The sequence below is a fragment of the Echiichthys vipera genome, assembly GCF_963691815.1.
Source record: "Echiichthys vipera genome assembly, chromosome: 14".
Lineage (NCBI taxonomy): Eukaryota > Metazoa > Chordata > Actinopteri > Perciformes > Trachinidae > Echiichthys > Echiichthys vipera.
Window position 1 is genome coordinate 24,241,495 of NC_139839.1, and position 15,565 is coordinate 24,257,059.

Below are 15,565 nucleotides of genomic sequence, written 5' to 3' on the forward strand. Positions count from 1 at the left end.
CAAAACTTTGCTAACATTAGCCGCAATACTTTACTGATCATCCCAGACCAAGTAAGCCTGGAGCATAGTGTACTGAAATGAGCAAAGGTGTGTTTCATTGCTTGTGAATTTACTTCTTATTTTCAAGAGGAACGTTATTTCTTCCCTTGAAAAGTTGCAAATAATCGACTAATCAACCCAGCTCTAATTTCAATGATCTAACTAAATCTACAGGATTATTTGATTATTACGGGTTTTACCCCATCTGTCACGTAAACTTATCATTTTTGCTTAAATAAAGGCGATTAACCTTTTAACACTTTCTAGGGGCGTTATGACTTTGCTGGCCTGTTGTGAAGACAAGAGGAGGATGATAGTAAGTACCCTCTGACCTTATGACAGGGACCCACAGAGAAACAGACTGCCAGAGACAAACAGAACCATGGGGTGGGTGTAATGAATATGCTGCCCCCTATGGTGGGGATGACCTTATAAACAACAACAAACTGTCACTATGGCCAGGCCTGCTGGGAGCTGCCCTCTGTGCAAGGGCAAATGGCCTGGAATTCACTGGACAGGACTGCCAAGGCTCACAGAAGAGACTGTTGTTCGATATTTTTAACACAGTACAAGCTTCTGGGCTGCACAGCTTTAGTGTCTGCTCATTTTAACAATCAGACCATCTCCGTGAGAAACTTTAAATTTATACCTCAAGCAGCTGATGAGACCACATTACCTCTGAGTTAGATTTAGCATAGTCATCTTTCCCTTTCATGACACAGCATACTACAAACCGAGGATGGCACATCATAAGTTATTTGTCATATTACCAAGGTAGATCATCAAAAGTCTCATCGATGCTGCCGTGGTAAATGTGCTCCTACTGCGTTGTGTTACGCTAAGTGACTGCTTTTATTATACAAGACAAGCTACGTCTGCAATCGCTGTGATCTCAGCAAGGCGTTCTGAATCAAACAGCAGAGGAGAGACATCCGCATGTTTCAAGGGGGACTTTCATGTCACCATGAAGGAGACAGGAAGAGCGACGGTGGAGGGTTAGAAGTCAGAGCGAGGCATATGGCATCTTGAATTTTGAGCAATAAGAACTGACAGGTTAACTGAACATTTGGCGGGGGTAGCGAATGGCAGGGGTGCACAGGGAGAAAAAGGGAAGAGGAGAGGTGGGGGGTGGGGGGGGGGTGGAGGAGGTGTGTTGGTTCTGGTACATGTGTGTGTTTTGGGTGGGAGGGGTAGGTGGGTAAGGTTGCTAAACACTCCCATCTGTTCGTATCCCGAGGCGCTACTAGGGCAGTTAGCTACTGTCTTATGCAGATGAGGTGTTGCTGTGCCAGCTCCTTCCTCTAACAGCAGATAAATAATGATATAAATATATAAATATATTTGAATAATAGGAATGGCAGGATGAGGAAACAAGGAGCAGCAGGGTCAAGCTGCTTCCTAGGGAGCGTTTGCTTTTTACCATCTGATGATCACAGCTCTCTCAGGATGTGTGAGAGCAGTAACTATGTCCTCATTAGGGTTTGTCTTCCTCTGGGCTCCTGCACCATCCCAGGAGAGAGATCTGCTTAACAGGGGTCCTTTATGTACATTGACATGCATTATATGAGCTATGAAGAAATGGAGGAATTCTAAGCAATACTGATAAAGTCATTCTGTACTTTTGTACTGTGATTTTTTCAGTTGATATCAGTGTTCAAAGTATGAGCATACGGTACCTTAATACAGGATATAAAAGCTGTTTAGTTTCTTACAAGTGAACCACCATAAACCAGGCTGTCTTAATCTATTACAATAAACCTCTAACCACTTAATGAAACCATTTACATTTATTACTCTAAACACTGGCTAACTGGAAGGTTTTTCTCGGAGGGGAAAAATATATTTGTAGGTGATACATTTTAGATTTCTGTTAAAAGAGCAATGTGTAGAGGGCAGCATTTCACTTTGATTTAAATAACACTGTTCAAGATTGTGTACTACGGACATGCAATAAACTTAGAGTAGACTGTTCTCCGGAGAGTCTAGCTACCTCTTGGCAGCTCTATTTCTCTGTCCTCCTCATGATGGCAGATTGGACACTACAGTGACTCACTTTCACCTTCAGAAACACATTTGCAAGAAAAAAATTGATTATCTGTTAAGGAAATGGAGTTTGTTCTAAAACCCCTCTGTTCATTAGAAAAGTAATATATTTATTTGTATGAAGATTATTTTAATCGGATCCCTGTTATCCCTGTTAGCATCTGCCATAGTAGCTAATCTTCCTGATTTTTCAACATGTCTATAGTCACTTCAGTTTTTGATTCCAACCAACACAATGGACTTTTCAGATTGCATTTTCAGAAGGGCTTTAAGGGGTAATTGAGTGAGATTCTTGCATCACCCACGTTCCTGTTCTTAGATACAGTCATGTGTGTGCTCCCATTAAATGATCGCATATTCAAATGAGGATAAGGAGCTTTTGATGGAATGAGGGGGATAGCAGGAGAGAAAAAAGGTTCAAGAAGTGGAGGAAGCAAAGCAAAGCCCGGACTGATTTGAATCTGGTAAACTGTCAGAGAGAGGGATTACCCCACCAAATCCCTGGCGAAAATAGAGGCCCAAGTTATTTACTAGCCTTACAACCAGCTGCAAACCATCTGTACTTAATTGTAAGACACAAACTTTATGAAGATCAACTGGGGATTTGGCTACAAAGCCTCTTACGCTGTTGAATTGGTGTCCCTGCTTCGAGGGAGAGTATGGGAGGGTGCTCGAGACATGTCACATGTTCTCTGGAGGACATGGACTCCACTGCTCTCTGTTGTATCTATCAGGGCCCTGTTCTGCTAAATACATAGACAAACTTGGTGTATTCGGGTAAAGGGGCGAGTGCAAAGGCAGGGGAGTCAAGATGAGCTTTACAAAGTATACATGCAACACCTTTACTTGCTTAGATAAGAACCTAAACAAAACAGACACATGTTCACGCACATAAACGTACACACGCGGATATACATGGCCAAGGCACCAAACATTTAATTGGCTTGAGCCTGAATTCCTTTTAGCATGAGGCCAGTCATGACACTCCAATTAGGCACGTAATTGATCTAGTAACCTAAACTTAGCTGTGGAAAGCATCAGCATTGGAAAGACAATACCTAAGATCAAGGCCCAGTACAAAACCTGTATGTGGCATTGTTTAATGTAGGTCGCTGTGCATTATGTTGTTCCTGGCAGCCATCTGAAGACAGGAGATAAGAAGTCCTGTCCAAGCCACTGAATGGCAGGTAGCCAGCTTAATCCTATTTAACAAGATCTGGGCTGAATCTGGGGAGGGGCGTGTTGGTGGGGTCACACGAGGAGCCCGTCGGGGTCAGGTTGTGGCTTTGTGGGAGGTCCTGGACACCGTGCATCTTAAAAACAATGCACACCACACATCTCTGCATGTGCTCATACCTCATTACTGAGATAAATCCAGTTCTTGTGAACAATTTAATCAAACTGAAGTGTGGATTATATACAAATGTGTGTCTTGATGAGCAAGAACAAATAAAGGAGGGAAGACTTTCCTCCACGAGTGCATCCCTTCTAAGAAACTCAAAGAAGGGTCACCCAGGAACAAATATTGTGGGATTTAAGCTGCTGGCTGCTTTAACTCATTTATTTTCTTTCACTGCGCTAATTCCTCCCATCTCCATATGTTAAGGGGTAGAGAGGGAGGAGGGAGTGCATGTGTGCAAGTGCGTGTATGGGCAAAAGGGATGGGGGTGTCAGGGATTAGGTATCCTGTCTGGACATACGCCTTGTGTAATCACGCTGGAAGGGCTGGTCATTGTGCATCTCTGTCCAGTCTTTGGGCCCCAGGACACCCCATCACAATGACCACCGTCTGGAAAAAGAAACACTAACATAGGATGTATTATGTTGTAGAAAACTGTCCAAGCATTAGTGTATTAAATAAAAAAGTAGAGAGAGAAAATGTAAAACTGACTAAATAAAAATCATAATACACCCCTACCTAAAATCCGGTCTGAAGCTTTGTCTCATGTATTATAAGTTGAGAATTATTTATGTTTTGCCAAGATATTGAAGACATGTTGAGTTTTGCTCAGGCTGCCATATCTAGATTACTGAGACTAGAAATATTTTCTCTGCAACTCCCTAAACTCAAGAGCTAAAAACAATACAGTAACCAGGCTTTGAAACACAATTAAGGTCTGTTAAAATATCAACCACAATTCATGTACTGTACTTCACAACACATGCAGTCCCTTGAGTTCAGTGAAGGACGAAGTTTTGTCCTCTGCTTGGTCACATCATAACTTGTAATAAACCTTCATCCCCGCCCACCCCCACCCCTCCACCCTCTTCCACCCCTCTTCATTAGGAGGTATAATCCCCGATGGCCCATCTGCCAGACGCCAAAGCCACAAAACACAGAGCAAACAAGGCTGGAAGAAGCTGGCCATTATGGGGCCTCTTTGAATGGGCCGACTGATCACTTACATATACAGTGTGTTTGCTCAGGCCCTATATGTGCACACTGCAGCCCTGCTATTTTCACACAGATAAGGAATTGTTTGAGCTTTGGCAGAATGATTGTAGCTGATGAGCAGTGCACCTGCCTCTAAAGAGGCTAGGCGTGTGTCTGGAGGGGATGGCCTAATAACATGACATGGACCCCTTCACCTCCAGCTGAAATATAGACTTGATACTGTAACATGAAATACATTGCAGCAAGGATAAACTGGATGCTAATTTTCACATTTCTTAATTTTATTATTTTATTATTTTATGCAGCTTTGGCAGTCTATGAAGCTGATAAACTCCAAGCATTCATCTACACCATGGCATTTGACCGTACTGTATCTTAAAGGCCTCTGCCACATTACAGCAATAATGTGGTGTTCTAAATGCTCTTTTCCAAGCTCAAAAAATGCCTGTCTTGGTTAGGTGTCAAATAAATTAATGTGCTAGGTTTTCATCAGCTCATCTTTTCACTGTTAACTGAGAACTAGGACTGTTGTAGTAACACAGACTGACGGACACAAAATGGCTGCCTTGGACTGAAAGAGGCAGTGAGCCAGAGCAGCAGCCGCAGCAGCAGCCGCAGCAGCAGCCGCAGCAGCAGCCGCAGCAGCAGCAGCCTAGACAGAGCAAACCTTTTACTGTTCTCCATCTTCCCTAACCCTTATTGAGAGAAGATTAACAAATTGCCAGTAAACCTCCACTTGATTGCTTCGCCCCTCCAATAGTCCCACAGTATCACCATCAACACATTTGGGGGTTGCAGCGTGACCCCCAGGCCGCCCAACCAGGATTACATTTCCACAATGTAATCCTGGTTTGGGGGCTAAAGGGATCAAGGCACTAGAAGATACAATGCAATCAGGAAGAACGTCTACACCCCAAGAATCAGACGGCAAGATAAATCCAAGCAGAGGTTTATCCACAATGTCAATTAGAACATATGTTGGGACACATGAATTGACGAGTGACACACTTACTGAACGTTGGCTGCTGAGGACACACATGCATTTTTAAAATGTAGTTACATTTAATAGATTTTATCACAAACACATACAATTATTCATGTATTGATTCTGAAAATAAATATGCAAGAATGTATTTATTTCATGTATTTCACAGTTGCATGTATATGTTAAAGGCAATTTCTCTTCAAAGTGTATTTGATACAACAACAACACGATGGGCTCACAAGTGTTGGAGGATGCCAACAATAGTAAACAAAATTGATGAACTGAGGGAAGTGTGTGTGTGTGTGTGTGTGTGTGTGTGTGTGTGTGTGTGTGTGTGTGTGTGTGTGTGTGTGTGTGTGTGTGTGTGTGTGGGAGAGAGAGAGAGAGAGCGTTTCTCTCCCTGTAAGTCTAAATGGCTGCACAAGGTGACATGATCTGGTCTCCATTTTGCAGTACTGTGCATGTGTACAGCAGCTTGTCTGACGCACACAAAGGTAAACACACACAGCTGTTAACTATATTTAATATTAGTTTAAACCTACACCCCACTAACACTGAGATGACAAATGTGACATCTTAGAAAATTCAAGCTAAAGTTAAGAAAAAAGTCGAAACTGTCTAACATACAGTGAGCCTAATAGCTGCTGAGAGAGAGGAGTTTATCTTCCCACCACAGCTAATATGAGCTTCTCAATTAGATGAAAGGCTCTCTCCCTTTCTCTAATTTTTTGTTCAATTTCTCCAGGCAATTTATTTGGGGGGGGGGGGGAACCGAGCAAACCGTATTGGCCAAACGCACGACGAGTCATAGCAAGCTCCAGCCAATCAGACGGAGCTGACAGCGTCAACTCAGGCCCTCAGCAACAACATGACTATTTACTGTATGCAAGAGAAAAATCTATTTGGGGTTCATCACTGCTCGTCCAACAAAGCACACACATTACAATCAAACATTCTATTCAATTGTCTTTATATATGAGTAAAATACATTTATTTGATTTTAGTTACATTTCAAATCTGCACTCGAATTGTCAGAGTGTGGGACAATTCTATGTGAAAACTAAACCTGTAATAATAATATACATTTTGACGGCTGCAGGAAGAGCGGTAGCATGCTACTTAAACATGCTTCTTTAGCTTTCGGAAGGCAGTCAGAGATATTTTTACACAGTTCACTCTGTATTCTGCATTATGGATTAACTGGGATTATGCAAAGGACCCTTCATGCGCTCACTTATCAGTTTAATTTCTTTGTCCTCTGAATTATTTTTACACAACCTCCCTCTGTATTGTATATCTCTCTATAGATGCCAAGTGGAACTAAAGGATTATGCAAGCACTTCCAAAAAATTAGATTTCCTCACCTTGGAAAAAATAATGTAAAGGGTCGGTTGGCAAGACCAATCTAACATTTTCTTTTAATGTTTCCAGTGTTTGCATGTGGAATGGAATTATTTCAAGTCATTCAGATCAAACATAAATATATTGAACGAAATATTGCATAATTATTTATGAACTTGCATTTAAATAACAAGAAAGTCTTGGTTATAATCACAATTCTGTAATCAGCTCCACAATAACTATAAATCCAACTGCTTTCATTTTTTAAGTGTAATAAAAGAAAAAAATAAAGATTTCATAATTTAGAACATTCCCAAAATATTTTAGTTTTTTGAATAAATCATTTGAATCCTACATTTTAGAAAAACTGAAAATATGCAGCTATGCAATTTTTTTTGGGCCTTGAATATGAAACAAATTAGCTTTTCATATATTTTTTATAAAACATGTATATACCATCAAAAATATTAAACATATTGTTTAGATAGTTGATGCAAAAAGCATTTATAACTTATCTTTTAATTCACAACACATAAACAAATAATAACAAGTTGTTAAATTATTGCTATAACAGTGGAAAAATGTGAAAATAATAAATGAATGAAATTTTCCTTCAGGTCACCTTTAATAAACACGTGAATGGTCTTTCTTGTCTCTTCTGGTCCAAAGTAATTCTTAATCATCCCTTCTCACCATCTGCTCCTCCACTCGTTTTTTCACAGTCAAGGTTACACATCACAGCTCAAAACATACTGCTGCAGGAGGCAAGCGATACATGACAGGGCACCTGGGCCAAGATGGCCAACACATGTAACAAGCACTGCTTTGGGATATCACTTCCCCAGCTTCCTGAGACGTCCATCTATCACGGTGATTTCCCATGGCGACTCATCTCAGAAATACCTTTCAACAGGTCACCTTTATACTCGCAACACTGAATTAATTCACTTCATTATTTGTAGTTTTGATTAGCATTGCGGAGCAGGGAGGAATGTTCATTGGTATTATCTTCTGAATGACTTGTGGGACAGTTAAGGTTGGTACCTCATTCGTTCTGTGCTTTTGATTTTAGTTGCTTGTATCTAATTTCGTATAAAATACATTTTCTTGTCTCACTTGCAACTAAGGTTATATGATGAATGTAATCAATCGGTTTTAACTGGAAAAAAAATATCCAGCTGAGCTTTTGCACGTTAACAACTATGATTTATTGAAATGTTAAAATGTGTCAACAAAGGGAGGCACTGGCGTGCTCTCGCACAAATAATCACACGTCAGTCGGGCAGATTGGTGATGTCCAATGACATTTAATTTGTCGCTTGTCCTTTGTTATAAGGACCATCACGAGGGTGTGAAACTGAGGGCTTACATGTCATGAGTCTGCATTAAAGCTCAAGTCGTGATGTTTTTCCTCTCTTCGTTTTGTTCACTTCCTTGCCGTTAAATGCAGCACAGACAAGGATAGAAAAAGAGAGAGGGAGAGGGATATAGAGAGGGATGGAGGCTGTGAATAGGCAGAGTGAGTGGCATGCATGGACAGCCCCTCTGTCTCTCAAAGACACTGCAGCAGCTGCATGCACGCGATAAGAGCAACCATTCACAGCCAAACCCCCCCTCCTCCTCCTACACACAAACACACACACACACACACACCAATACACTCTTCCCCTCTCTCTCTCTGTCTCTCTACCACACACACACACACACACACACACACACAAACACACACACACACACACACACACACACACACACACACACACACACACACACACACACACACACACACACACACACACACTAACACACAGATACGTTTATATGCACATCAGCCTTTCTGCAGGTTCTGACAAAGATGCTGAGATTCCAAGCAGCCTTTGTCGACAGTCAAAGGTCTTCCCTGCAAATAATTTGTTTTTTCAAAATTGTCTCTGACGTCAAAGTACAGCAGGGTTGACCATTGATGAGATGGAGAGGTGTGTGTGTGGGAGGGAATCACCTTCCTTTTTTTTATCGCTGACAGAGAGCAATCACGTAGCGCTCAGCGGGCAGCAACACAGCATTTCTACAGCGCTGTGACTGAGGCTCATCAAGCTGTCCACCACATTCAACCGCTGAGTCTGATTTTTTCAAAACCTGGCATTCTCTGATTATCTCACATGCAAAAAAGGATGGCTTAGGATCACTGTCCCACAATGGCAGTGGGATGTTTAAATTACTCTCTGTTCGGTATTCAAGGTCCTGTCATCCTTGTGCCATTATTTGTGAAGTAGGTAAGATCATCATTTCTGCACCAAAACCAACCCCCCAATCCCCAGCACTCTCAACAGTTTAATATCCACCTTCCAGGCTTGTGCTTTACATCCAACTGGAGCCTCCGCACTTTATCATACATGCACCCACACAACAAATAATTTCTCCAATATGTGACATCAATTCCAATCACTCTGATCCACTGATAACATCTAGACCCAAATCCATACAGTCCACAGAATCTCTAAGTGCAAATTAATTGGTGGCTCCTTCCACGATTAGCTCATGTTGCGCTTATAGCTAATCTGTATCTTGGCGGGGAGCCACGCATGACCTGGCTTCCATCCAGGTCTGGGAGCCACGGAGGAAGCAGCCATGAGCTAGCCCAGCATAGCGCTGAGCAGCCTGGAGAAGATGTGCCAAACTGCAGCGGCACAAAGGAGACCTTACTGTTTATCAAAGATTAAGCAGTGTTTAGTATCTCTCCCCCGACCCTCCTACTCCTGCCTGCACTCAAATATACGCATGTGTGTGCGCGCAGACACACACACACACACACACGCAACACCACCTCCAGCTCACACCCTAATTGTTCCCAGCCCCGAGAGTTTAATAAAGAACAAATTGCGGTTATTGGTGAGCAAACAGCATAGTACGGAGGTGGGAGTGTGATCATTGCAGCGCCAGTGCAGTAAAGAGACAGAAAGGGCATCAGCCAATTTAATGAATATCTCTGCCAGTTTCAGGCTAAGACTGGAGCAGCAGGCTGCGTGGATATGTAGCACACAGAGCCTAATCGAATGCTGATGTATTACAGTGCTGCTGGACACTTGTGACACATTTGTTACATATTGATAAGCATGCTATTATAACTGCTAAATCATACATACAGTCATGTTTCAAGCTGTAATGTTGTGCAGCATTGACAGTGAAGCAACGTATGGTCTGACACTTACGATACCATGATAGTATAGCAACCATGACTTATTCAACATTAAGAAAGGACTACAGCTGTTTGGGTTCCATGCAGGGGTTAATGAAGCAACATAACCATTGTTTATGCTCTGCTTCCAGAGAGTCACTGGTATTTTATTAGTGGAGGGTTGGATGGCTGCAATTATTACATAATTATAACATAAATCTTACTCCTATTCACATTCACACAGATAAACTGTAGTAATTAGTGTGATCTATACATTTTCTGGATTTTATGTCCTTTTGTATTATATTATTAGGTATATTTTGTAATGTACTAACTTTGAAATGTAAATCAAATTTTCATTACAATTTTGATTAAGACAGATGTAATCTATGAACCTTAATGAGACTATAAAACAAATTCTAATCCATAAACCATTTTTGCTTCTGCTCAGGTTACATTAAAAATAATTACTATTAAACAGTTGTGACAGTCGGTAGTGGTCACCCTTAAAAAATGATTCACAAAAAGAATGAAATACTTATATCTATCAAAGCACTGATTGTTGCATCTCATATATTTTAACAGATATCAGATCAGTGGGTTTTTTTTGTTTGCTTTGTTTTTTAATTCTATAGCTTATTATGCTGCCTGCAACCTGCCCAGCCCAAGTGTATCTACCCGTCATGTTCCCATAATGCTTTGTGGCAGCTGCAGCCAGATTCATGCACACAGGTATTGATTTTCTTCCCAGTTTTTTTTTTCCTTCGGTGCAACCCTTTATTTATCTCGCTAAGCCCCTGCCTATGGGTGTGAGGAGAGAACCAACTTGCAGCTTGCGAGAGGACACAGTGAATTCAACATGAGAGACGCTTACCACGTAACCTGGATTTATTTTCATTTATCTGTTATTTATCTGCCACCACTGCGCTGCTGCAGAGTATAATCCTGCTCTGTGTGGGATGAATGTGTAGGTATGCATGTGTTTTTTGCTGTCCGTCCATCCGTCCATACAAACACTCCATTCTCCACAGGCCACCTGACCCATTTTTCTGTGTGAATAACAATACTCCAGCCAATCATGGGCAGACAGAATGGCGAATGCTGGAAAAAGACTCTACATCTAGCCTGTCACACGTCAGAGTCCCAACCCTGCCTGTCGACAGAGCGAGGAAATGAGAGAGAGAGAGAGAGAGAGAGAGAGAGAGAGAGAGAGAGAGAGAGAGAGAGAGAGAGAGAGAGAGAGAGAGAGAGAGAGAGAGAGAGAGAGAGAGAAAGAGTTAGTAATCCTCTCTCTTCTTTCCCCCTCCTTGCCTCCCCTCCTTCTCCCTCTACATCTCCACCACAGAGGGACCAGTAAAACCATTACCCACCCACCCCAGCCCCCAGCTCAAGGTTGTGCTGCGCCAATGGCTGCTCTTCCTACATAGCATGCTAAGAAAAGGGCAAAACCGACAGCGAGAAAGCTGCAAGGCTGCTCTCAACAAAAGACATTCATTATACCACACTACCTCTGGCTAACACACAATACATACTGTAGCAAATGATTACCTCCCATTCTACCCTCTAGGTAAATGTTTACAGTAGGGCAACGGTGAGGCTGGAAAGTCACTATCCCTCTAAAAATACATTTAAGCTTTGATGCAAGAAGGCATTGGATTTCAATGTACAAACACAACATCCTTTTTATTTTCATTTATGCTGCTATTAAATGTTAATGAAACATTCATGTACACTGAGAACATTTTTACTGTTAACACAGTGTGGTCAAACAGCCCTGCCTCGGTATATCTAAGGCTTCACTGAATGTATCCATACTGACAAGGAAGAGGTGAAAACACACAAGTCAGCTTAGTTTTGCTTACATCGTCTGCCATCAACGGTGCGACCCTAGACCCACAGACATTTGCATGTCTTTGTAGCTGCCTTGAAATGGAGGAGAAACAGTGGGCACTGTGGACACCCATGATAACGTCCAGCAGCCTTTTGATAGTAACTCTTGATATTTACTTCAAGGGCCCATTATACACAGCCAATTAAACCGACATAGTGTGGCTGGCTCTTCTCCCTCTCAGCAATGGCTGTGGGGATCGAGACTGGCTGCAGAAATAACTTCACACATCCCAAATGTCAACAAACATGAAAGAAACTGTGAAATACACAAGATGGCTCAGCAAATGACCAGACTGAAAGTGTTAAAGCAGTGTGCAATATTCTTAAACAAGTGTCTACACGCTATCGAACTGCAGTAGCACAAGATATTAACTGGGTAACCTATAATCATTGAGTTTTTTGTGTAAGCAATAATAGGACGTTAGAGGCATGTTTACCCATGTGACAGTTCATATATGTATGTTTGAGATAGTGATAGAAACAGTGCAAAGAGGGAGCCTAGGAAAAATGAAGCGATTGAAAAGGCGGAGAAATGAGGGAGGACTGAATGTGTGTGATGGCCGACGGCCCTTGTGCTTAGCTCGTGTGCTGAATGAAAAAAAGGCCATGTGTGGGTGTGTGGGTGAGTCTCTGCAGTATTGCTGGGGGGTCGGCCCCCTCTAAGCCCTACTGGTGCTGAATGCAGAGCAGGCAGCGTCAGTCCAAGGCAAATGACTACAAGGCCTCCTCAGTGACTGCAGCGCAAGCTGCACCTGGGGAATGGCCCTGCAAAGCAACACAGCCGTAGCCAGCCACAGTGCATCACAACCCATCAACTCTACAGGAAACTCTTCCTGGTGACATATATAAATGACAATCACTCCAAATCTAATCACAGTCATCATCTGGGCCTTCTTATCTTTTTTTAATATAGACGGTGCTACAATATATAGTATTCTGAAGGCAATGCAGTTATTTGTAATGGGTCATCCACCAGACAGCACGACCGACACACACACACATACACACACACACACACACACACACACACACACACACACACACACACACACACACACACACACACACACACACACACACACACACACACACACAATGTGAATAAAAACATTATGACAACACATTTTTATCATGTCATATTGTCTTTCCAGTGAGGTAAATGAATAAAAAAGTGTATACAGTATATATAGGTGGGGTCAAATTTGCCATTTTCCTCCATCCTGACAATAGGCCTTCTTTATGAGACTTATTGTATGATGACAGATTTCCCTCCATTGTGTCCATAAATCGCAATAAACCAGTAAATCCATCACAATCAGATTTGATCCTGAGTCTCTAAACAAAAACTTAAATCCTCTTACATTAGTCAGGACTGTTTGCAGCTTTTGAATTTATGTATTGCCAACTTGCCTTGATACTCAAATTAATGTTTGCAAGCATTTTATACTATTGAATACAGATGCAACTAGAAAGTCCGCACACAACTGCTTTCACAGTTAGCCGCAGCTAGGAGTAACTATTTAAACCCAGGCATTTTCCACTTTTATTTTTATTCCAAACAAGCACTTTCATTGGAAAAAGTAGTACCTAAGTCCAATAATCAGTTTAGCTGTACAATCATGGCTAGCAAGAGTTTAGTCTAATCCATGCTTCCACACATTTGGTTACATTGCTGCACAGAATAGAATACAAAACAATATCCATATTTATGTTCAAGTGTTTTAGTTTAGTACCATATGAAATGAGAAAAATGTGTCCAGTTCATTGAAATAACTAAACGTGTTCCTAAAGCAAATCAACAAAAGGTTTATTACAAATGTTAAAGTAAATACATTAGAGACCTGAAACTGCTCTGCCTCAGTAGCAGATATATAGTTTTATACAAAGTAAACAAGTTCAAGAGTTAATAATGGAGCATGAATTGGATATTTTCTACACCGGTTCTGTTAAAAACCTAGACCAATATAGAAGCACTATATCAGACAGCTATATTGCACTGTTATTGGATGTCCTGACTGAATGCATTTTTCATCATAATTTTCCATTCTTTTCTAATGGACACCAGGGCTCTTTAAGTGGTGCTTTGTTAGTCTACTCTGCAACAACTGAAAAAGGTCTATGTCCAGTGAGACTTACAGAGGGCCTGTCTGACTGCCTCTGCACATCATGCTACAACTTCCCAGCCGAAAAGCCAATTCAATTATTCATGGCAAAGACAGAAAAGCTATATTTCACAAAGTTTTTTGTTCAAGTCCAAATGTCGATATTATTTTTACTCATTAAATATTGAAATGTCAAAGCCCGGTCATCGAGATGAGGGGTTAAGCAATCTTGCATTGAGCTGTCAGTTAGTGTGCATATAGTCCCACAGACATGGCCACAGACACAGACACACAAAGTGCACTTAAAATGTGTGTAGTAGAGGAAAAGGGGAATGGGAGGTGCGTCAGTAGGATGGGTGCACTGAGATGTGAGTAAAGACCATTTGCTCATGGATTCATAGGCTTCCGTCATCCATTATTTAGCATGGAGAAGAGCAGTGGATTGGTGGCTGGCTGATTTTTCTGACAGCGTTTACATGGCTGATGGCTACAGATGTGATGATTTTCACGGTTCGAGATAAACACTTTGTTTTGACAGTGTAGAAACTTTTTTTTCTCTAAATGTTCCAGCGTTCCAAAATATTCCGTTAAATCTTGTAGCCATACTGTGAAATAATTTAACTATTCAGTGATTCAGTTCAAAAAGTTTCAAACACAAATAAATTCAAAAGGAGAAAACCTACAGTACATATTCCATCCTTGTATATACCCATATCTGAAAACACGCTTGCGGCTAATGCATTTATGGACAATTAAGAGATTGCTATAGATTTCAACATGGCCGATTTCACCTCAGTGGACAATTGTGAAACGTCAACAAAAAAAAAAAGCTAGCCAGCATTTGCCCTCCATCCAAAAGCAAAATGACATTAGGTCTTGTCTATTGAGTTTGCTAAATGCCCCACATAAAGTGAATTTGCCCCCCAGGGCTGGGAAACAATCACGCAGACGAGCGTTCCATTTAAGTGATTTGAATGATCGGAGTGCTGCAGTGCTTCCTATCAACCAGAGAAATGGGTCAATACACTGAGACTAAGTGACATGGCTGGCAGCCTGCGCTCTCGTGGAAGACCAGGCAGAGGAAAAGGAGCGGAACCTCACTGTCATTGGGTCAGACAGACATAGATACACACACACACACACACACACACACACACACACACACACACACACACACACACACACACACACACAGACAGGACCTGGGCCTGGGTCTGGCTAGCTAGTAACAGTACGGCCTTTGTGTAGGTTCACATCAGAAGATTCACACATTTACAGTAGGTCATACCATACACACCTCTGCTGTCGAAATACTCAACTCAGCAAATAGGAAAGCAAGATCCTCATCAGTAACTCCAGGACTTTTATCTTTCAGACATTATGCAGTAGTTAGGGAAGTAAAGAAAGATGCCATGACTTACTTTCAGCGTTGATTGACATTGTGTCTTTCTCCCAGGACACAACAGTGATGTAGGCCTCCACTGAGGCAGGGATAATGCACTTGAAGACCGCCACATTGCCTCTCATGGCTTTCTGGTCCTCCACCCGGACAGTGTAGGGCTCTCGTAGGACTGGTAGGAAGGGACAGAGAGGTG

At 41.7% G+C, this 15,565-nt stretch overlaps 1 protein-coding gene across 2 annotated transcripts in view; it reads right to left on the bottom strand.

Annotated features, from left to right (window-relative positions):
* dscama (Down syndrome cell adhesion molecule a) overlaps positions 1–15,565 on the bottom strand; it is a gene marked incomplete at both ends in the record, with an annotated part of 97,193 nt that overhangs the window by 56,274 nt on the left and 25,354 nt on the right. For both annotated transcript variants that reach the window (XM_083927356.1, XM_083927355.1), the window contains one exon: positions 15,392–15,541. In XM_083927356.1, the coding sequence (XP_083783482.1) occupies positions 15,392–15,541 (150 nt within the window). The remainder of the gene's footprint in view (positions 1–15,391; positions 15,542–15,565) is intronic.